Below are 25741 nucleotides of genomic sequence, written 5' to 3' on the forward strand. Positions count from 1 at the left end.
GGAAGATCATTACCTACTTTGGGGAACCATCTACATATATGTTGTGGATGACTTTAGTAACCTGAATATTTTCTTCATGCAAATTATGAGATCTATGTTTTCAAATTACTCACATCCATACTTGCACTAAATTATTAAATTGGGACCAATTTAGGAACAACCCTGTGCTATTATTAGGTCTCTATGTCTCTATCTCTCTCATTTTAAAATGTGACCTAAAAATATATATTTTTAAAGTATCTTACATCTTTCTTTTTTCCTTTATGTCATTACATAATATAGCATGATTGTGTAATAAGTTACTATTGTAATATTTGCTGATATAAGCAGCTATTGATAAATACTGACACAATCATGTATGCTAATTTTTATTAATCTCATTTTAAGAATTAGTTGTATAAAAATAAGCTGAAGTGTAATGGGAGACAGTCAAATCTGTAAACTAAGATTTACTATTACATAATAGTAACTATTCTATTACATAAAATTTTTAGCTGTACACAGTGAATCTTTCAATATAGCCCACCAAGTAAGAATCTAAATGCCTTTAACAGAAATAAGCAAGGTATGCTCTAAATTATTTATTCAAAACATATAGTTGGATATACAGATATAATAAAAAATGAATATATCTTCAATTTCACTAAACTGGGATTTATCTGACTTTCTTCATTCCTGAGAGCATATTAGACAATCCCATCAATAATCAAAGAGGCAGTGAGCAGGAAGGCTGGATGATGAAAAAGTACATCAACCAGTTGACAATCAATGGTCCAACCCATAGAATTATTTTTGCATGTTGAATACAACTATTACATTACTATTGCTCTTACTAAACTAAAAAATGGAAATTCCTTTTTTTTAATCTTTGAAATTTGGGTTTGCTTTGTAAGTAAAAAGAAGCTGTTATTATAGCTGTATGTTTTTCACATCAAAGGCACGAGAAATAGTGGATGTTTTCAGTGCATATTTCTATTGTGGATTTAGTATAATGGTTTTCAATCCTGTTTTTCCTGTAACATCTCAGTGTATAACAGACACATTCGTTAGTAATAGTAACTCACTAAGGCTATGGTTCTCAAATCTGGAGAGTGGATCGTAGATAGGCAAGTGGATTTAAGAACCCCTGAGGAAGGTTGTTTACTCTGGAAAAAGAAGTATGGAAAGGTTGAAATTCTTACCCATTTAGAAGCTGGAGTGGCAAGTTGGATAATTTACCATAAGGAAGTCTATTTCCCATTTAAATGTGAAAATTACTAGCATCAATAGGATTATTCTATAAATTTCCCCATCTCCATCCACAATCCTTATGCCCATGTAAAGATAATTATAGCTTCCTGTGCCAACTATTTGTGCAGCTTTGTTAATAATAAATGAATATCTGTCATTTTGAATAGAAAACAAAACATTGATATGAGAAGTTGCAAAGGACTAAAATAGGCTGTGGCTTAGAATTCATTCTTCCTTCAGAATATGAAACAAATATTCATTGTAGTCTAAGCTATAGAGACATTCCTTTACATTTTGATATTTTACAGACATAGGTAAATTATGTTCTTCATTTAAACAAGTTAATAAGCTTACCCAGGGTAGCCAAAAAAATATACTCAATCATACTTTAATATTTCTCTTTTGCTAAAAAGCATTCTGTGCCACTACTGAACAGACCAAGCCCTTACATTACTTGTCTTCAATAAAACATTATTATCTTTTGGCATCCCCTTGTACTAGGGGAAATAAAAAGTCACATGTGGAGAAGTTCTAAATGCTAGACAGAAATGATCCTTGGAGGGCAATTTTTATCCTCCACGGAAGTATTGCAGACTTCTTCCATTAGCATAGTCCCAGGGAGCAAAAGGTTAGGGAACTGGGACCGCCAGCTCTACCTGAACACATAAGTCAACATTTCCTCCAAGCAGCGAGGGAGTGTGAGAGTGCACCCACATGTGCATTAAAGTATCTGAGACGAGAAACAACAATTGTAATATTTTACATTGGAATATACTGTACAGATGGTGACATTTTGTTTGTGGTTGTAGGGAAGAAAGTAAGGCAGTTTCCAGATCCCACCGCCCCACCCCCAACACCTACCATTTGGCATTGGATATAGGAGGTTGAAGAAAAAGGAGAGATTTTTGCCTCAGTTGAAACAGCTGGGAAACAGATGGAAGCTGGTGTGCAATTTGCCAAAAGCCTTGTCCAAGTCTCCCACCCATTTTCCACCAAAGAAAAGCCAGTCAGGTGACAGTAGTAGAAGCCTTAGGGTCAGCAAATGATGGGCTTCAGGAAGTGCAAGAAAAAAAAATTAATCAAAGATATAGTAAATACAAGTCCAGAATTATAGTCCCAAGGAGCATGTTTTCAATAGCACAGAAAAAGTGGGAGCAAACCTGGTGAAAACCACAACAGAAACACAGATACACAGATGAAAGTGTCCACCGAATTAATTGATGTTGGTGCTGCCTCAATTACATTGGCATTCTCTCTCTTAGGTGATGAATTAAGGAAGCACACACCCACTCTTTATCATGTTAGTTACAGTATAATTATTCCATGTGTGATTATGGTAAATTTAAGTATGCACAGTTCACATTGTTTTAGTCACTGGATTTTACTATGAGCTACTTTGGTTTGGAATTCAAGCATTCAATAAATTGCTTTTGGATTTAAATGTTGAATTATAGCCAGACTTTTGTTTAAATTCAGTCACTGGATGTATAAACCTCCTGTTGTATATTTCTAGTTAGAATGGGCATGTATATAGATCTACTCAAGTGACCATTCGTAACAAGCATTGGCCCAAATTTTGTGTGCTTTTAAATTGTGTGTGTGTGTGTGTGTGTGTGTGTGTGTGTGTGTGTTGGTGTTTAAGCACTTTTGAATACTACAAAAGTTAAAGTATTTCAAAAATAAATATAAATTAATAGGCTTTCCTCATTGTGCATTTGTTCATTCATGCTTATGTAAGGGACTGTGTTAACCATGAATCATTCAAATTGAAATGCTCATGAGAAAAAATGTTCTGACTTTGCTGTCAGTTTCCAGAGTTGCTTTACTGAAAGGATAAGAGTATTATCCCCATATAAAGAATAATCAGCTTCAGATTTTAGACTGAGTATGGTTCCAAATTGGCAATAAAACTTTTGATTCACGTGAGAACATAGATCCTGTGTGAGGGACTTCTGAATATTCTAGGCTGTGACTGGGTTTCCAGTCTGTCAGGACAGCCAATGGAAAAATTAAATTAAAAGAATTCAGTCATCTAGAAGATTTACTCCCACAGAATAGCTAAATGCTCCAAAGATGAAGAGATTGGTAAATCTATAGCAAAAAAAAAAAAAAAGAGTGGGGGGGATGATGGACTTCAGGTTCCACTTTGATTCAGGTAAGTTGGCACTGTGTGCACACGCCCTACCTGAGAGCTGACACATCATCTATTACATAAGTTATATATGATCCTAGTGGCTTACTCTAAAGTACAACATGTATGTGACATGTCACAAACCATTTTTGCCTTGGATAAAGCCCTACCTTCTCTGCCAAGGTAAGGAACCAGTCAACACAGGAGTAAGTGTCCACTCAGGGGTAAGCCCAGAAATGTGGTCACTGAAATCCGAGGAATTTCTGACTGCACCACTGCATCGGTGAATCATACTCTGTGATCCCTCAGAAGCAAAGTAATGGCCAGTGTCCCAATATTTTGATGCAGGCTTTCTGTAGCTGCTGCTATTATTGGATCTACACAGCTTTACATCTGGCCAAACAAGATTCTAGAAAGAATCAGAACTAAACTGTTCACATTAGAGCACCTTGTTTAGCGGATTCCCGCTATGCAGGGAATTCTTGACTTCGGTTGGACTTTCCAGACAGACAGAAAAGAACACTGACATATGTATATTATATTAAATTAGTATTAAATACTAATAATATATATATAGTACTTAACATATTTAACTACGTACATATAAATGCACATAGTACTTAGCATATTTAAGCATCATTGAATGAAGAAACAAATGTTTCTTGCCCTTGAATGTTAACCAAAAAGATCTTTCCTAAAGTATACCATATTACATTTGTCAATTTAAAAAATAAAATGTCACTCTTTGTAATCTTTGATTAACCATCATTTTCCTATATTGTCTCATTTGTGCTCAAGAAGAGTTCGTTGTACTTCCACCTGATAAAGACATCACAATTTGTGCGTACATGCTCAAAAATAGAGAACTGAAGTGATTTTTAAGGGAGCACAAACACACCACTTTACCTTGTTATGTTGCTATTTCCTGAAGATAGATTCAACATGAATCACTAGAGCTGGTTCAATTACCTGTTATTTGTTTAAACACGTGGAATTTTTTTGCATTATAGGCACACAGTGTGTTCTTCGGTATATTAAGAGTGTCTTCTAACATACATCTCAGGGATATGATGAGGATAAGTGAAATACTATATGTTAATTATGTCTTAAACTCCTAGGAAGAAACATGGAATAATACACCCTAAATTATTATTTCTACATGGCATTATAAGATTTGGTGTTTGGATAGCTTTTGTTAGGTGTTGTGCATCTTATGTTTATCTCATATATGATGAAAAAACATTAACAAACTTTGCATATTTTGAGTTATATGAACACAATTTTATTTATAGACTCCACATTGGAATATTTATTGTACAATATTAAAGAATAGCAATGCTATTGTACTTGAAGAGGCTGAACTTAAATGGAAATTAAAAGATCAGTAGAACACATTCATATGTATGCTTTGAGCTTGAACTGACTTTTATGGTCCAGTTGCTAAACATTTAAATTGCTTAAATGTTCATAAACTAAGTCAACACTTTTTTTAGGAATTACAAAATTTAATCGTACTTAGATCCCAACTGTATATATGTTAAACAACTTATTAGACATAAATTTATATCTAAAATTATTTCCTAGAAATGGTTTATTTTATATATTGATCTTTTCATTGTAATAGCATATTAAGAGCAATTAAATTTTTTGTTCGTATTTTGGAATTTAGGCTGTGAGTCACATGAGCGTAGATTGAAAAATAAGAAGTGTGTCTTATCCTGTTGTGAGATCAGTCTTAACTATCTTTGCTGTATTTTTCCCATTTCTAACAGTACCTGAAAAAAGGAGTTACTCAATAAATGCTTCTGGTATGAATGTTGTGATTGAATGCATTTGAATGAATGAAGCAAATCTACTTCTTTCTTACTTTTTTTCTTTTTTTCAGATTCCCAGGAAGGAAATTATAAGTCAGAAGTCAATAGCAAACCCAGGAAGGAACGGACAGCTTTTACCAAAGAGCAAATCAGAGAACTTGAAGCAGAGTTTGCCCATCATAATTACCTGACCAGACTGAGGCGATATGAGATAGCAGTGAATTTGGATCTCACTGAAAGACAGGTAAAGTTGGATATTGTTGTGATTATGGTATTTTTAATTGCATTGAATCAACAATCTTCTCTTGCCATTTTTGAAATATCTAGATTTGTGGTTCTTAAATACCGTATGGAAGACAGGTGTTCTATTCCATGATATTTGGGCCCAGCAAAATGACAAAATTAAGGATAAAATGGCAGTGTTTTTAGGAAAACTATATCTATTCAGCTTAAGGAATTATTCTTTATTCTGTAATTGTTTTTAAAATACTATTTCTTGTATATAATGATGGCATATAGTGAGCAATTTTGTTTGCTTAAATTTTAAAATCTCCTTATTTGGTATAGTAGAAAGCTTGCAACCCCATGTTAGTTTCCTCTATTGCTCAGGACAGGGTTTGCTACGTTTGTTACCATAACACATTAACCCCCAAACCTCAGTGACATAACAAAAATGTTCACTATTTGCTCGCTGTCCATACTTACAAGTCCAACATTACAAACTATCACTCACAGACCCAGTCTGACTCTCTGGCATCTCGACATGTGGTGTCCTTACTAACCACAGGAGGTAAGAAAGAGTTGGAAGTTCATGCATTGACCTTTAAATGTTTTCACCTGGAAATGACCCATGTCACTTCCATTTATACTCTAAGGCCCGGAAATCATCAGTGGTTCCACTTAAGTTCAAGGGGGCTGGGACATGATGGGGGCAAGGGCATGCAGATTATTTGTAAATATTTCCCAACTACTTTTAAAATTATATTGGTTGACCTCAAAAATCCAGAAATTCTGACATCAACTCAGAAAACGCTGAAATTATTAATGATCTGTCAACCTCAGTTGATAAAACCTAAAAAATACTGTTTAATTAGTTAAATTTTAGGTTCTCTCTTGAATTTTATTTGCTCCAGTAGTGCTTCCAGTGCATTCTTTTTATGGATTCTGATTTGCCCTGGGAGAATCTAGCCTACTGATGGTCAACAGTTGCTAATCTTTAGAAAAACATTCCTGAAAGGCAAATCCAAACAACTTTATGGACAGTGCAGTTATGATTGGCACTCCAAGGACTAGAGTCTCATTTCCTCTTTCACTGTGTGCACCTCCTCTAGGGATCCCATTGGAACCAAAGAAATACCAACAGGGTGTGGACAAATGAATACTATCTTAGGAGAGCACGTTATTTTATCCAATTTCTTAAATCATCTGCTTTCTTTCTGCTAATTTCTGTGCTCCATCTTTGGTGGGATATTTCTGGGTAGTGGAAATATAGAGAGAAACACTTTTATGTGGTTTTATTTATTGGCAGTTTATATTTTATTAAATATTATGACTAGTGCCTACGTTGTGAAGCACAAAATTCTCCTTCTCTTGAACTTCACATACAAGGTTCCCTCCATAAGTGTATAACATTTGGCACGCAGGAGAGGAGAATCCAAAATCTGCATTATCAGACATCTTTTTTTCCCCCCATTTTTTTTTAAACTGGGAACAGATAAAGGAGGGAAGGAATTACAGGTTAATGTATTTATACAGAGAGTGAATTCAATAAAAAGAAACCATGTTTTATATGATACATAGAGGAAACGAATGAGGATTTGCTTCCAAGCTACCGAAATAATGGGATTCAGTACTACTCTCTTAGTCAAGAGAAAAGTCAAGGTTCTGTTCTTGGTATTCCAGAGATAGCTGTGGTTATCTGTGGTTATTTGATTATAAAGCAGAGGTTTCACCTTTGGTTTAGAATAATTTCATTTTAGAAGCAATTCTATAAATTTGGCCTGAGAATTTTGAAGGTATTTTGGATATTTCGTTTTCTTCATGAGTTGCCATTCCTGACAAAGAGTTATGTGCAATTATATGCAAAATTATATACACACTTTTTAAAAAATCTTTTTTAATCTTTATGTTTGAGAGACAGACAGAGTGCAAGCAGGGGAGGGTCAGAGAGAGAGACACACACAATCCAAAGCAGGCTCCAGGTTCCAAGCTGTCAGCACAGAGCCCAATGCGTAGCTCAAACTCATGAACTGTGAGATCATGACCTGAGCCGAAGTCGGATGCTTAACGGACTTAGCCACCTAGGAGTCCCCCCCTCCCCCCCAACACACAATTTTAATCTTTGCCTTTTTTTTTAAAGTTCCCTATCAATTTTGTATCAGTTAGCTTTTTGTATGTAATAATGCACTTAAAAATCTTAGTGGCTTCAACCAATAACCAGTATTTAATTTGCTCACAATTTTGTGGGTCAGGGATTTTGACTGGGCTCAATTGGGTTGTTATACTGCTGGGCTTACCTAGATCCATCATAGAGCTGTAGTCACCTGGTGGGTTTGAAGAGCTGGTTGGTCTAGACAGCCTCAGCTGGGACAGCTTGTCTCTTTTGTGTGTGGTTCCATCTTCTTCTAATAGGCTCCCTGGGACTTTTCAAATGGTGGTGGAAGCATTCCCAGGAGTAAAAGAAAAACTCCAATGTACAAGCTTGGTTTCAGTGTAGAAGGAGACAATATAAGGGAATGGATACATGGAAGGAAGGCAACATTTGTTGGAGGCCATTACTAAAACAAGCTAACTATACCTTTATGGGGTAAAAATAGCAAAAAAATAAGTTGAGATATAATTGGGTTTGCGAAGAACTTAAATTTGGTTTTGTACAGAATTTTATCCTATAAAAATCTTTATTCACAATTTTGCAAGTTAATGTGAGAGGGAGATGTATCCGTGTGGAATCCAAATTCCCAAAGTTAAGTCTTTAGGTGTGTCTGTATGACTCAGTTGGTTGTGTCTGACTTGTAATTTCAACTCAAGTCATGATCCTAGGGTTGTGGGATCAAGCCCTGCCTCGGACTCTACACTGAGCTTGGAGCCTGCTTAAGATTCTCTCTCTCATTCCCTCTGTTCCCCTTCCTGGCTTGCACACTTTCTTACTCACAACAATAACAAAAATTTAAGTCTTTAGTGGGCCACTATTTGTTAGTAAGAAAAAATTGAATTATTATGATAAAAATTTGAACAAATTTCTCTAATTGCAATTGTTTATTCTTAGGCAAGTAACAATCTCCCTAAGGCACAAAATGGAAATTAATACTACCTTCTCAGGGCACCTGGGTGGCTCAGTTGATTAAGCTGAGGTTGATCTCAGCTCAAGTCTTGATCTCAGGGTTCTGAGTTCAACCCCTATGTTGGGCTCTACACTGAGTGTGAAGCCCGCTTAAGGAAAAAGAAAACAAAAACAAAAACTACCTTCTCTTGCTTCTACTCAGGTTTGTATGTCATAATAAATATGAAAGTATTTCTAGCATAAACTATAAAACACAAGTGTCAACCAGAGGGGCGAAAAATCTTTGCCATTCAAGACATAGTGAATTGTTTGGTAATACAAATATTTGTTGAGCTAGATGCTAAAAATTAAATCTTGCTAAAATAAGCTAGACAAGTCTCTGCTAGAAGTCATGGAAGGACAAAAATCAAACAACTATTAACAATTGTGATGAGTGTTGAATGTCACAAAAGAGGAATGACAGAGTTGTATGGGAGAATGTTCCTGGTTGTGCCAGCTGTTCATTTTATTCCTAGACTTATATGCACATGCAGTATCTTAAATTGAGAATCTGAAGGCTTTATTTATGTTTTGTGGGATGAATTTTACTATGCTAAGTTTATCAGAAAAATGTTGTATGCTGTCAGGCATCAATTTTGATATTCTTAAAGGTCTGAAAACATATTCCTTCAATATGCCAGCACTCTTGTCCCAGTGAGATATTTTCAGTTTATTTTCTCAAGGTTGGGCTTTTAAAGTTATAAACATAGAGTTATAAACTGAACCCATTTCATTCATCTTCTTTTAATTGTCTTACAGTAATTGTAGTACTTTGATTTTGTATTAATGCTATACATGTTTATCTATGTAATCTATATCCTAACACTATATATTCTTAACTAACACTCCTTTTATAGGATTTCCAGATGTAAAATTATTCTAATTATAGACATGCACTTTTTTCATTTCCATTCTGCAAGATTTATCTTTTCATACTTTAAAATAACCTGAGACTTATATCTAACTCCATATTGTGCAGTGTTTTCCTTAACTTTAATAGAACCTTTAGTCTCTTAAAATATTTTTCTTGACTTTAAAAAAGCTTTTCAAGACTTAAATGCAAAGGTAGAATTCATAAGTATATAATGTAAAGGGAAAAATAAATATTAAATAAGCTGCAACAATTTAGGGCAGAATTGTTTTAAGGAAATAACTTTCTCCTAAATGGAAACTTACTTTATAATCAGAAGTAATCTTCAGATGTACTTTCATCTAAGAATTTTATATAATTGCCTATGAAATATACATATGTATAACTGTTAAGTTATTTGTATATACTCCTACTTTGCTTAGTGATATAAATCACTAATCAATATATTTGCTACATTTTATTACAGGTCACATACATGTAATTATAAAGATTTACTCTGATGCTTAGGTTTCCCTTAAGGAAAAAAGTAAGATATGTTAAATCCTGAAATATCACTCAGGACTTGAATTTTCAAACCCCTATCTGAAGAATAGTTCTGAAATCTCACAAAGAAGTCAGATTCTTATGTTTGTGTCTTCCATAATGCAGTGCCTCTGTAGATCAGGGGAGTCTATAATCCCCTTTGAACTCCATCTGACCAAAAAAGAAGAAAAAAAAGTCTCATTCTGCAAAGTGATTCCACATTAGCATATAGGCCTTAAATAAAATTATTTTATGTCAAATAAAAATGGAGATACTAGAACAAAATTGAACTTCAAATATTTTTAATTATATAATTTTTTTGTATAAGTTATCAGTCCAGTATCTCCCAGCTTCTAACTTACAGTTTCTAATTTACAACATATTCTCATATACCCTTCTGAATCAACAGCTAATAATCCTCAATTGGCAGAGCCACTTGGAATATTTTGAAGAGCCAGTTAGTCTAAAGACCCTCCTGTCCCAAGGTATTTTTACATTTGACATGCTTATTCTGGCCTTTTCATCCATCCAGGCACACTTGGAGAAAGCTCCTGCCAATTTTTTAATATCTCACAGTGGGAAGAGGAGGGAAGGCAGCTGCATGAAACTATAACAGGAGTGACAAATGGACATTTTTATACAGCTAAGGCTGCCAAATATAGAAGAAAAGGGGGATCCATTTATTTCACAAAGCTAATCAAAGGTGCAATGTTGCAGAATTGTAAACTAGCAAAGATTACTGGAATAAACAGACCGAATTCATGATACCTCTGCCAAGATAAATGGAAAATCCCACCTAGTTGGGTCATATTCCATTAGTGGAAATGAGAAGGATTATGCTTTGTTTGTTACTCATAAATCTTTAAATGGCTCAGTGCCAAATATTTTCAAAACAGGCATTGACTTTTTGGATCACTATGAAGGAGAATTTTCCATGTACCAAATAAACAGTGGTTTTGCCTTTTGCTCAGCAATTTACACAATCCCTGTCCTTTGCAAGTTTATTTCTGTAAATTCATATGGACACTTTTTAGCTAATAAATTATTCTCCATGACCAGACATATTGTCTGTTCAAGGTAATTCAAGACTACCTGTGTAGCCAATGATGTTAGAACATTTTCTCATTTCTTAAGGTAGTATTTAACAGTCACCTGCATTAACAGTAAGATGTTTCTTTGTTTAAATCATGGTGTGTCTGCCATTTTAAAAGATTAAATATGAGTTGACTCCTACTGAAAAAATGGCGGGAAGCATAAGGTAGAGGAGTTGATGGTGGAACATGACAGAATCTTAGTTTCTAATGTAGAGAGGTATTGCCTGAGCACTGCTGGTTTTTTTTTTTTTTCTAAGAAATGCATATTGACAATGTACAATCTAAAAGCCAGAATCAGAACTATCTTACATACTACAAAACATTACTTCTATGATATAAGAAGAGCAATGAATGAGAGTCAATTAGAGAGCAAGATCTATAAATAAAAAATCAATTATTTAACCCTCTCCCAAATCAATTTTTAGAAATACTACCTATATAAAGTAGAAGACTGAGAAAAAAGCAATTGATTTCTAACAGTTTACAAATATAAATATATAAATGTGAAATAATAGAAAAAATATTAGAAAAATAAAGCCCCGCCCTTATTGAAATAGCCTTGAAAATATATAAAAAATCAAGTTTTAAATGCTGTTAGATCAATAGAGATAGAAATATACATATAGGTATATAAATGGATATATACACATATATTCGTATGTATGTCTGCGTATATGTATCTATATATTCACCTATAAAGTGAGCCTTTATGATTCTTGCTGTGAGCATTCATCCAACTGATATAATGAAAGCATAAGGATAATTCTCTGTTTAATCTCAGAATTTCTATATTTTATTTCCCAATTTATTCCATACAGAAACAAATATATTAATTTATACTTGATCAGTAAATCAGTAGTAACATTCTGAAACATAACATACACCGCTTCACAGGATCACCATTTAAAGTGTAATGCTAGGGCACATGGGTGGCTCAGTCGGTTAAGTGTCTGATTTCGGCTCAGGTCATGATCTTGCAGTTGGTGAGTCTGAGCCCCGAGTTGGCCTCCGAGCCTGGAGCTTGGAACCTGGAGCCTGCTTCAGATTCTGTGTCTCTCTCTCTCTCTGCCCCTCCCTCTGTCTGTCTGTCTGTCTCTCTTTCTGTCTCTCTCAAAAATAAACATTAAAAAAAAGAATAGATTTTTAACTTCACATCTCTTTATCATTTTTCTTTCTCATTTTTTATGCTGGACAGTTTTTTTTTTCAAGTGTTGAACTATTTCCAGTTAAGGTTATTGACTTTTTTGTGGTCAGTGCATATGAATGTAATAGTAATAATTACTATTATTCTTAAAATAATATTGGCTCTAAGGAGGTGGTTCCTAAATCTAAAAAATTAAATGACAAGTATAGTGAAGGCTTATATATATTATAATAATGAACTTAAGGATGTCTAGAAATAGTCAGAATATTAATTTCATTAAATTGAACCATAGGAAGTTGCCCATTGTTCTTGTATCCTGTTAAAAATAGTGTGCTCCTATGTTTAAACCACATATTTATATTTGATAGATTTCACTTAATTAGATAAAGGTTAGAAGAGGCGGTTAGTCAAAATTGTATATACTGACCGCGATATGTTGCTAGCTATTGTTAACACATCATCCCAGAGATCAGGCAAAATATTGAGAACAAATACTGTCATTCTAGTTGATCTCATTGGTGTGAACAAAATAAGTACCAGTTGTGGCTCAGAATACACAAAGTCCATACAGAAAAGATTTGCTAGTCAGGAGTTTTTTAACACAATAAAAGATAAAGGTGCCTGATTTGGTTTTGATTGCAAATGTCAAATATCAAGTATCCACACAAATTTGCAGAAGTCATATGTCATACTATACTTAGGTAAACAGTTAAGATAACCAAAGGTACACCTGTTTTTTAACTGTATGAAAAATAGGGTTAGGAATAATGAATTTTGATTATAAATTAATATTATTGAAATAGACCATTAAGTTGAATTTTATTAGGTATGGCAGAAAAGGTATTGTGGTTATCATCTATTACTATAGTGACATTTCTCAAAAAAATCAATTAAAAGGAATCACTCCTCTAAGAATTTTACTCATCATGTGAATGGCTGCTTTGGTTTGCATTTTTAGAAAGGAGAATGTTCTGTTGGCTTGTAATAATACCCATAACATTACAATTTATTATGGAGAATTTCATTTGTTGCCTCAAAAAAGTTTTTTTGTTGTTGTTGAATATATAATTTGCTTTTGACTCACAACAGCTGATGTGTATTCAGTTTGTTTAAAAATACGCCAAATAGTAAATGTTTTATGACTACATTAGTGAGCCTAATTCTCAAGCATTCTAAAGAGGGAAGAAAAAGGAGCTTCAAAAGTGAAAATCATAAAGGCGAGGAAATGATTCATTGCTGAAATAGAGGATAAACATCAAAACCAGCCCTCCAAACAAGAATTCAGTCTTTAGTCATGGAATATGTCCTAATACCCTTCAGCCTCCTACACACACAAACAACCACTTCCCAACCCCATGTTTCATGGCTGTAGAAACAGGACAGTCAACTGGTTGCTCCCATGAATTTCTTGGAAATGGCTGAGGGATTCCTTTTCTGTATAAGATATAAATCTATTCAGGCAGGAAGAGTAAAGAAGCTTTCTTTTCCTCATTTTTCATGCTTACCTTATGGAGCATTCTTGGTTGTAATTCTTCAGTTCAACTGCTGACTTTGCCACTGAATTACGTGGGTAAGTCTTTCTAGGGCCTATTTACCTTGGCTTACTAGATCAGCTGCCATGACCAAATATAATCACAGGGAATGTGATTAAATCTGAAAATTGTACTTATAAAATTATGCTTTGCATGTTTTCACATGGTAAAGATGTGAACAAATGTTTGTTAGACCGTGTATTTCAAGTGCCCAGATACTAATGAAAACATTTGAAATATTAAAGCTACAAATTCCAGATGTTTAGAGACCTCTAGATATGTCACTGAAATAGTCCGTTTTCGTCCAGATGTTTGGTATTACAATAGTTTCTTCAAAGGGCAGATATTTATGGTGTTATATAAATATGGGTTATAGCATTGGGTAGTTCAACATTCTCTCAGTCTCCTTGCCTCTGGCCACCTTAGGAAATTGTGTGGCAGTTGCAGACACATTTCATTTGCATTCTGCCGTGATATATTGTGAACCCTAAAAAGACAGGTATTTTAAACTTTTATATAGAAGGATATAATGTGAATGACTAAATAAATAAAAAGGTAAAATGAATGTTTACCAAGTGGCAACAGTGATCCTCACAGTATTATTAAATACAAAAATATGATTACTAGATTCTGAAATACATCATTTGAATAAATTAATCACAGCAAAAATCTCTTGGCTGCTTTATTCAGTAAAAGGAATCAAGATGGGAATAAATGCTTTCCTGTTTAGTTAAATAGTATTTTGATCATCCAGACAATATGAATACTAAATACTTTGTTGACTAAGGAATAAAAAGTGAGAATTCTTCCTAATAAGTAAATGTTCTGAAAAGTAAGGTATATAACTGACCACTTTAATTATTCACTACTATAATACAGCAGGCTATTATATATTTGCTACTTTTTAACATGAATATTTTTTGAAAAATACCTGCATGCCTAGATATTAAGAGTCTATAAGGTTTGGTTCATATGGTTTGATTTCATGAATAATAGTATTTTTTCATAATTCAGATTCTTGGGATAAAGAATTTATTTTATTATTTTTTAAAGTTTATTTATTTATTTTGAGAGAGAGTGAGAGAGAGAGCATGTATGAGCAAAGAAGGGGCAGAGATAGGGAGAGAGAGAGAGTCTCACTGCAGAGCCTGACATGGGGCTCAGTCTCATCATCATGAGACCATGACGTGAGCCGAAATGAAGAGTCAGACGCTTAACCAACTGTGCCACCCAGATGGCCCAATAATTTATTTTTATCAGAGTTGTTAATCATACTACGTAACATGACAATACACACTTTATATGGAATCTTGCCTTAGATCTGAGCTTAAAAATGGAAATATTTGAAAAGCAAAAAAAAAAAAACAAAAAACAAAACACTTCATTTATCTAGTACTTTTCAGAAAAATGGTAGACTAGAATATAATATTGGCTTAGGACCCCCAAAATAATAAAAGCTCACAGAATTTGTATATCATGCTCCAATGAACAGATTTAATTGTATGCAAAATGTTTGTTGATCCAATATCCTAGAACCTATAGCATTACTCTATGTTACTGGGACAAAAATTTCAGATACCAATAACATCAAAAGCACGAGATTCTCAGAGGAAAGAATTTGCTATAATAATTGTGTGGCAGCATAAACTGAGAGGCACATTGAGCCTACGGGTGGAGTTCTATACCATATCATGGAATATTAGGGGAATCTCTTAATAGTGAATTAGCAATGATACCAACCAGAACAACAGTTTACATATATTCCTTATTTTATTTTATTTTATTTTATTTTATTTTATTTTATTTTATTTTATTTTATTTTATGTTTCATTTTGTTTCGTTTCGTTTTGAGTGAGAGTGTCGCAAGTAAGCTCCACACTCAGCATGGAGCCTGACACGGACCTTGAGATCCCACTACCTTGGGATCATGACTTAAGTCAAAATCCAGAGTCTGATGCTCAACTGACTGAGCCACCCTGGCACCCCAATTTAAGGATATTCTATAAAGCATGAAGCTAATCCTTATACCAAAGGTTTCGTATATAGCCAGTAAACTGTTACCATGCCTCTTTTCTTGACTCTGAATACCTAGGGACTTTATCTTATTTATTTGTACATTCCTCACTCTAACCCCACCCAGTTTTTATCTAAAACATTAGCTGTTGCTAACATTCAGTACTATCAAGTATATGAATGAATAGATAAATGGAGCTTGAAAGTCACCAAGGAAATGGGAGATTAGCTTTACTTTGTCTAGTTTATAAATGCAGATTATTATATGAAACACACGTGTAAGCTTTAATTAAAATAAATAGTATGTTTGTCTCTAAAAATGAAATGTCAGGGGGGTACCTGGGTTGCCCAGTTGGTTAAGCGTCTCACTCTTGATTTCAGCTCAGGTCATGATCTCACAGTTCATGAGTTTGAGCCCCATATAGGGCTCTGGACTGACAGTGTGTAGCCTACTTGGGATTCTCTGTCTCTCTTTCTCTCTGCCCCTCTCCCATGCTCATGTTCTTTTCTTCAAAATAAGTAAATGAACATTTAAAAAAATTTAATGAAGTGTCAAGCATTTGAATGATTATGCTTTAGCTAACTTACAAAAAAAACAAAACAAAAGCTATTTTTTTTTCAATTCAACCAATGAAGCTGGATTATAAAGTGATACTAAATTAAACTATTGTTTACTTATTTTTGAAACTGTGGTTTTTAAAATTTTTTTCCACATTTATTTTATTTTTGGAGAGGCAGAGAGAGAGAGAGAGAGAGAGCGAGCACAAGTGGGGAGGGGCAGAGAGAGAAGGAGACACAGAATCCGAAACAGGCTCCAGGCCCTGAGCTGTCAGCACAGAGCCTGATGCGGGGCTTGAACCCACAAACCCTGAGATCATGACCTGAGCCAAAGTTGGAGGCTTAACCGACTGAGCCACCCAGGTGTCCAAAACTGTGGTATTAATATTCTAATGGAAATATTGATTTATAATCTAGGATTGCTTTTTTAGATTTGCTCTTAATACTGTGATGCTAGTAGAAAAACATATGCTTTTCCCCAAAATCTTTCTCTCATTTCATTTCACCTCAATATCTTATAGTATATTAGAAAATAAATCTGGACACACTGACTTTTGATATTTTGCATTCTTCCTTTCTATTTTTATAGGATGTACCTATGATATATTTGTTGCTGGTTTTTGTCTTGTTATTAATTTCATATAGTTTTGGTATCAAATATGTTATCTGACCTCTAGAGAAAATAGTAAATAATTACTGTATAATTATCAAATTCTTTCACACACACACACACACACACACACACACACACATATATATATATATATATATATACATGTATGTGTCTTTATGTATGGATATATAGCTACCATTGAATACTATGAAAGTCTCTTATCAGTCTGTTTAAAAAAAAGAAATGGCAAAATTTCGTATGGTAACATAGAAAAGAACACAAAATAGCCTATACGGTCTCTAAAATCAATACCATATTCTTACATTTTTCTCATTTAGAATTGCACATAACAGGTTTTATACTGTTATTATAGAATTACTGTACCCCTTCTCACAGAAAAGGAAATAAGTGTAGATTTTAAAAGAAACGTATTCCTCCCATTTTCTGCCAAGATTATTTTGACTGAATGTTTCAGCTCTTGGTGACAATGATGATGATGTGTTTCTTCCATCTGGAATTGTCCATGGAGAAAATGTCCCTATGGAGAATCTTGAAAGGCTCATTATTCCAATATTACAAATATGAAAATTGGGGCAGAGAGAAGTATAATTTTCTCAAATTCACACAGAAACTCAGAAGTGAAGCCAGGAATAGAACCCAACTCATGTGGAAAAGATCTAATGCAACATGCAATGTCAAGCTTGCAAAGGTAATTAAATTGAGTAGTATAATTACCTAAATTATAGTACAGGAAATAGTGTCATATTTACAAACCTAATTATATCGAGTAGGAGAATTACATGAATGATAGTAATCATATGGATGGAGTTCACATACTTTATAAGCTTTACTTTTGTATTCTAACTACTTAAAAAGTAGGGGTTTGAAATATAACAGGAACAACAACAACAAAAGTCCAATCTGAAGCCAAACTACCCCCAGATTTAAATTCTGGCACCACATTTTCCCCTCTGTGTAATCTTAAACAAGTTACTTAACCTCGGCGTCTCAACTTCCTCATCTATAAAATAGGAATAATGTTAAGATATCTGGAAAAATTGTGACTATTAGAAATATTACATAAACCATACCTATAGTAGAGTTGTCTAGCCTTAAATAGGTATATAATAAAAGGTAACCGCTCATCGTTTTGATATTAAGTAATAACACCTGAACATCCATCAGCTAGTTTTTGTTGTTGTTTTTAAAGTTTACTCATTTTTTTTTTTTTAGTGATCTCTATACCCAATATGGGACTCGAACTCACAACCCCAAGATCAGAGTTGCATGCTCTACCAACTGAGCTAGCCAAGTGCCCCCATCAGCTAGTTTTTAGTCATTCTTCTTTCATTTTTTCTGAGTTCTTAATCAATCTTTTTCAACATTTTCTTATTTTTTTTTAATTCCCTAATGGATTAAAGTAAGAATGAGCAATGTATGATATAAAATTTCAGTTATGGCCTCATAGGCCAATGAAAATGCAGTTGAGAAATGTCTTAGGTAATTTTTTTTTTTTTTTGGTGGAAACATCTGAGGAAATTGTACCAATTTTTATGGAGTATTGTGATTTGAAGTCCACTAAAATAAATACACTTTTTTGGAAATTTAATATATTACTCTTCACCTTTTTAGCACTGTGCATTTACAGAAATTAATATTGTTTCTAAAATGAAAATGGAGACTGGGGTGCCTGGGTGGCTCAGTCGTTAAGCATCTGATTTCAGCTTAAGTAATGAATTCACAGTTTGTGGGTTTGAGCCCCGCATCAGGCTCTGTGCTGACAGCTCAGAGCCTAGAGCCTGCTTTGGATTCTGTGTCTCCCTCTCTCTCTGCCCCTCCCCCACTTGCAGTCTATCTCTGTCTCTCTCAAAAAGAAATAAACATTAAAAAAATTTTAAATGAAAATGGATAATATTGAAAACATTCATGAAGTAGACTAAAACAGAACTATCTCTACCAGATATAAAGACTTATTATGAAATTTAATAATTAAGGCTATAGCATACATGGAAACTTGGTTTATGACATAGTTGAAATAGCGATCACAGGAGAAAAAGCGTGGACTATTTAATTAATGGTTTTGCGGCAATTTGTTATCCATACAGAATAAAGTAAAATTTGATCTTTGCACTGTATACTAAAATCAATACTTCATGGATTAAACACTTCAATGTGAAATGCAAACCTTAAATGTCATAGAAGACGACTTAGAAAAATATCTTAATGGCCTCAGCAGAAAGAGGGTTCTTAATGAAGACATAAAAATAATAGCAATTGATAAATTTGAGTATTTATTTCTTTTTTTAATTTTCTTTTTTATTTTTTTAATTTACATCCAAATTAGTTAGCATATAGTGAAACAATGATTTCAGGAGTAGATTCCTTAGTGCCCCTTACCCATTTAGCTCATCCCCCTCTCCCACAACCCCTCCAGTAACCCTCAGTTTGTTCTCCATATTTATGAGTCTCTTCTGTTTTGTCCCCCTCCCTGTTTTTATATTATTTTTGTTTCCCTTCCCTTATGTCCACCTGTTTTCTCTTAAAGTACTCATATGAGTGAAGTCATATGATATTTGTCTTTCTCTGACTGACTAGTTCCACTTAGCATAATACCCTCCAGTTCCATCCACTAAATTTGAGTATTTTAAATGTTAGGATTTCTGAGCATCAAAAGACACTCTAAGGAAACGAAAAAGACTATAAATTGAGAGAAAATAGTAGCAGCCATATAAGCACAAAGCATTAAATTAGCATTCAAAATATATTTTAAAAGTCTACAAAGAATAAAACTAATTTAAGAAGACTTCAATGCCAACGGCATATAGAGGGATTTCACAAAAGAAGATTTAAGCATCATTTTAAATATACTTTACTCGTTAGTAATCAGCAAATGCAAAATAGGAACATGGTAAGATAACATTTATAGTCATTATATTGGATAAAAATTGATAACTCCAAATGTTGATATAGATGTGGATCAATAACAACTTTTACACTCTGGACTCTATGTGTATATGTGGCAGCAGTGGATAAATTGATGCAATTTTGAAAACAGTTTTTCTGTATTATCACGTTAAGTTGAATGATCATATATCCTGTGACCCATTGATACAAACCCTGGATATATACTCAGAGAAGTTTGATCATATGTTTCTCAGAACACAAATGCAAAAATGTTTATAGTATCATCATGTATAAAAGGTGGCGGGGAAGAATTCAAGTGCCCATGGACAGAAGAGTGGATAAACTGGTATATTCATACAGTGGAATAGTATACAATCATAAAGAATGAATGACTGCAGTCTCTTGAATCAACATGGATAGATCAAGAAGCATGTAGTTAGAAACATTCCATTTGGATAAACCTAAAAGACAAGCAAAATTACACAGTACTTTTTCAGGTCACATATTGTGAAAAATACTTTGTGTTGTTTGGTTGTTTTATTTGAAGGATTGGAGATGATAAGCATAAAATTTAGGCTTTGAATGGAGTAGACAGATCAATGAAATGTAAAAGGGACAGTTTACAAGAATACATAATGATGAGAAATGCAATGTGAAAGGAACATAAAGTTCCTCTATAACAAGAAGATAAAATGTGCCAATATTATTCTGGTTCTGAAAATAAATGGTCATTTAATGTATATTTATTTAATTTTTTGTTTTATGATATATATGTACATATACCATATATATATATATATATATATATATATATATATATATATATAACTTTAATGTATCAGGCAAATTCAATTAAATTTTAGAAGGAAAACTTATGTCTACAAAGCTGATGTGAAATATACACATGTATTTAGTTGTATGTATATATATATATATAGAGAGAGAGAGAGAGAGAGAGAGAGTTCAAAATATGATATATAGTTTATAAGATGAACTCACACCGGTGGTACGGTCACATACAGCTTTGTGAATGCAGTAGCGGGCTGCAGTGGCCCAGAATGGCCCTTTAAGATGTAGCTTCACCAGTAGCTCTCTGAGTATGTTTCAGATTGGTTCAGGAATTGACAGCTGGATGTCAAATCAAAGGACTTGGGAAGAAAAAATGTTTGACCAAGAAAACTATTAAAATGTTGGCTGAGATTCATAGATACTCTTTATAAAGCCAAGTACCCTTGAGCAACCCAAAATGACAGCATTCTTTCCCATCTATTTTTTAATACTGTATGTCATAAAATACAAAATAGAGTACTTTGTGTGCATCTTCTGGAAGTTTAAATCACTATCATCAGTATGGGATCTGATTAAATTCAGTGCTGGTTTATTTTCATATTCAGTCCTTCACAGTGTCCTTGTCTAAGTCTTTGAGGAGTTATTTTTTCATTGACGACAGAAAAGGAGTGGAAAAATCCCATTTCATTTTCTTTCTTGTTTTTCTTTCTTCTGTTTGTTCCTTTTCTTTGTTAAGGTGAAAGTCTGGTTCCAGAACAGGCGCATGAAATGGAAGAGAGTAAAAGGAGGGCAGCAAGGAGCTGCAGCTCGAGAAAAGGAACTGGTGAATGTCAAAAAGGGAACACTTCTCCCTTCCGAGCTCTCGGGGATTGGTGCAGCCACCCTCCAGCAAACAGGGGACTCTCTAGCAAATGAAGACAGCCACGACAGTGACCACAGCTCAGAGCATGCACACTTATGATACACATAGAGGATCAGCTCCATTCTCAGGAAAGAAATGTCGTGATGGCAAGCCTTACTCAAACATCGTTTACACAGAGAGATGACTATGACAGTGATTTTTAATTATTATTAAATTCAGGCATCTCCAGTCTGTTTTCATGATTTATAGAGGGTTTACACTAAGTGCCACTTATTAAAGATGCTTCCACAGTGAAGATGGAGGTGAACTTGCTTTGACTGTTCCAGATGTGTTGGTCGTGTGTGTGACAGTAAGTAGGTATGTTTGCTTTTGCTTGCACTGAAAATTAAATTGCTATCAAGAGCAAACTATGAGACCTTTTAATTCAAGATGCCTCCAGAGTGAAGATGCAGAAGACAAACTTGCTTTGAACATTCCAGATGTACAAGGTCATGTGTATGACAGTGGGCAGGTATTTGCTTTTGCTTGCACTGACACTTAAATTGCTATCGAGAACAAACCATGAAACATTTTATACTGAATAGCCACAGTGCCTGAAATCATTCTTAAGTGGATAAAAAATGTATTTTAACTCTGTATATATTACCCTTAAGTCATTTTCCTGTCTTCACTAAGTTTAGCAACGCATTCATATTAGCTGATGAAAATAGGCACTTACGATGACAACCAGAACCAGCTTCCTGTCTGTTTATGCATTTTGTCATCCCAGAAACAATCAGCACGTGCTTACTTGTGTTCAAGTAGAGAAAAATACATTAGAGTCTGATAGGACATATTCTTGTACCACAGACAAAACAAATCTTATGTTGCATTTTCTATCAACTGCTGCTAATACATTATTATAAAACTTACCTAGCTCCTCAATTCTTCCTATCTTATAGCTTGACAAAAAAAATTAGGATCATAGGCAAATCAGTTAACTTGCAGAAAGAGCTTTGTATGACAGACTTTGTCTGATTTTATTTCTTGAAAATGCTAGCTGTTGTATGATTTAATTAACAAGAAAAATATTTCCCTTGATTGGTGATGGTATTGGACAAGTTGCAAAGCAAAATTGACTCCTCAAGCTGGTAGAAGATAAAATTCTGAATGTCTTCAAATTAGATTCAGTAAAAACATTATTTTTTCATATATGATGTATTCATGCAGAACAACAATCTTTGTATTTTGTAAAAAAAAAAAGGTGTTTAATAAATGACCCTTTGTAAATAATTTTGGTCTCCCTACTGTGATTTTCTAAATTGTTACAGGTTTTGATGTAAACACTTAAGAAAGTTCCAAATTCATCTGCATTGTATATATCCAGATGATCATAATAAATGAATCATCTACAGTTTCCTTTTGGCTTCTGAAATTGTTTATTATGAAAAAAAACAATCAATCCTGGAGTAATCAAAAAGCATATAAGAACACGTATTTATTAAGTCACTTTTCTGATTTGAAGAATATGCGAAACGGATTTTGTGTGTATTTTATGAAATTGAAGATAAAGGAAGGAGAAAAAGTAGTATTATTCACTGTTATGAGGTAAAGGGAACAGTCATACATTTTGAAACTTACATATAATAGATATGAATCCAATGATTGTTTCTATGTCAAAATATCCAGAGTTTTTGATATGAAAATAAGCTAAATATGCTAATCCAAATTCTTATGGACATTACCAATGTAAGAATATTTAGGATTATATTAATGTATTTTGTTTCCAGCATGATAAACATACATTGGATACCTAATTTTTACTGATAACTTTATAATACTGTTTTTCATTTGTTCTATATTGTAACATAAAATATTTGGAAATCTCCAGTAACTCCCTCTCCCCACTAATTAATTGAAAATAGAAATAGAGAAACGTCATCAGTAAAAATTTCCAAAACTTTATTTAATTTTATTTTCTTTAGAATGGTGAGACTGACAAAATAGATTTGATTAATCTCAATTTACTTAGTCTAGCATGGTATGTATAAAGTACTGAAGAAATTTAAAAACAAACTGTTGGCATCAAATTTTTCCCTTTGTGTAATAAATGTAATCACCGCAGTTAGCAGTATTTCTGAATTAACTTTGGGGGGAAAAGACCATTCAGATTGACATCTTCCAGGCATGAAGCAAACACTCTTCTATCAATCACTTGGGTCAATACAAAGTGTGTTTGTACTGATGACATCTACTTGGGTGGACTGACTTTCTTATTTTAAGATTTAAATTCAAAACATCTTGACAAATTGGAGAAGTGGGAAGATATAAATCGAATTGAGTTCAATAGGGACAAAGTGGAGATTAATTCATTTTGGCAGAAAAATAATTTCCAGAAATAAGAGGAAAAGACTGCTTAGGAGTAGCTAGAGAACTAAAGGTTGTGGCCAAATAGAAAGATATAAGAATTATACTTTCGTGTGACAAATGAAGTAGGAAAAAGTGACTCTGAATATCTATGGCAATTAGGAAATGTGAGGCATTTGTATTGTGGACTCTTGGAGAGTTGAAAGCTATTCTAAAATGTATGAAATTTGACTCCAGAAACCATGAAGAATCACCAGGCGGGACAGACCACTGGCTGACCGAAAGGGGGCATCATTTTGTTCATAATAATTTAAATGATCACCAGATAAGATGCTGGAACATGTTAGCACAATGACAACATATGGACAAATAAGCAAGCAGTCTAGATTAATTTTAATTAAAACTTGCTATCTTTTCGGAGTATTTTTGTATGCTTCTATCTTAAAAGTTGTACATAGGTTTGCTAGATAATACCTCAACATCATTCTAGAATTAAAATCTTCTGAGGAAATTTAAGATATTCTTATGTATTATCAAGTTTAAATACCCCAGAAATAGCAAAATCTGAAAGAACTCTACTTGTTTTTATTCTACACTGGGATCCTGGCTTGCCAGGGTATGTTTTCCCATAATGCCCATTACATGTAATTCTGTCTCAGAACTTGTAGCTCTGTGGAAATTTATAATAGCATGAAAATACCTTTCTCTGAAAATAGTATAGAATCATGGTTAGAGCAATTTTTCCAGCAGGATTCAGAGAGATGAACACTACAAAATTCTTCCAAAAGCTGATCCACAAATTTTTAACTCATTATTGAATGACCCCAATTACCCCTTACTTCCCATATTTATCTAGGGTTGTCAGTCTATATTTTCCTTTTCAGAGACCTAAGACCTGAGTTTCCTTTCCTTTTTTTTTTTTTAAGAACTAAATGCTCTTAAAATAACCCCAACCACAGTTTTAATACACTCTTGAGTGATTACATAAAATAAATGTTGTAATTACTTGTAAAATTCAATAAAGGCTCTTCTTAGGATAATATGATGAGATTAAAGGGCAGACACAAAAATTAAATTATAAAAATAAAAATTTTATGTTTTTTTAAATTTTAAAATTTTTTTAAATTTACATCCAAGTTAGCATATAGTGCAACAATGATTTCAGGAATATATTCCAGTTATTCATCCCCTATGTATAATACCCAGTACTCATCCCAACAAGTGTCTACTTTAATGCCCCTTACCCATTTAACCCATCCCCCTCACACAACCCCTCTAGCAACCCTCTGTTTGCTCTCATATTTAAGAGTCTCTTCTGTTTTGTCCCCCTCCGTGTTTTTCTATTATTTTTGCTTCCCTTTTCTTAGGTTTATCTGTATTGTATCTTAAAGTCCTCATGTGAGTGAAGTCATATGTTATTTGTCTTTCTGTGACTAATTTCACTTAGCATAATACCCTCCAGTTCCATCCACATAGTTGCAAATGACAAGATTTCATTCTTTTTGATTGCAAAGTAATACTCCATTGTATATATTTACCTCTTCTTATCCATTCATCCGTTGATGGACATTTGAGCTCTTTTCATACTTTGACTATTGTCAATAGCACTACTATAAACACTGGGGTACATGTGTCCCTTCGAAACAGCACACCTGTATCCCTTGGATAAATACCTATACTGAAGTTGCTGGATCATAGGGTAGTTCTATTTTTAATTTTTTGAGGAAACTCCATACTGTTTTCCAGAGTGGCTACACTAGTTAGCATGCCCACCAGCAGTGCACAAGAGATCCTCTTTCTCCTCATCCTCGTGAACATCTGTTGTTGCCTGAGTTGTTAATGTTAGCCATTCTGATAGGTGTGAGGTGGTAGCTCATTGTGGTTTGATTTGTATTTCCCTGATGATGAGTGATGTTGAGCATTTTCTCATGTGTCTGTTAGCCATTTGGATGTATGGTTTGGAGAAGTGTCTATTCATGTCTTTTGCCCATTTCTTCAC

General features: G+C 33.8%; 1 protein-coding gene across 1 annotated transcript in view; it reads left to right on the forward strand.

Annotated features, from left to right (window-relative positions):
• The window catches only part of MEOX2 (mesenchyme homeobox 2), a 65285-nt gene extending 42617 nt beyond the window's left edge, over positions 1-22668 (forward strand). Inside the window, exons 2-3 of the mRNA XM_027071999.2 lie at positions 5247-5419; positions 21271-22668. Of these exons, the coding sequence (XP_026927800.1) occupies positions 5247-5419; positions 21271-21495 (398 nt within the window). The 3' untranslated portion in view covers positions 21496-22668. The remainder of the gene's footprint in view (positions 1-5246; positions 5420-21270) is intronic.
• Positions 22669-25741: the final 3073 nt, after the last annotated feature.

The sequence above is a fragment of the Acinonyx jubatus genome, chromosome A2 (assembly GCF_027475565.1).
Source record: "Acinonyx jubatus isolate Ajub_Pintada_27869175 chromosome A2, VMU_Ajub_asm_v1.0, whole genome shotgun sequence".
NCBI classification, from domain to species: Eukaryota; Metazoa; Chordata; class Mammalia; order Carnivora; family Felidae; genus Acinonyx; species Acinonyx jubatus.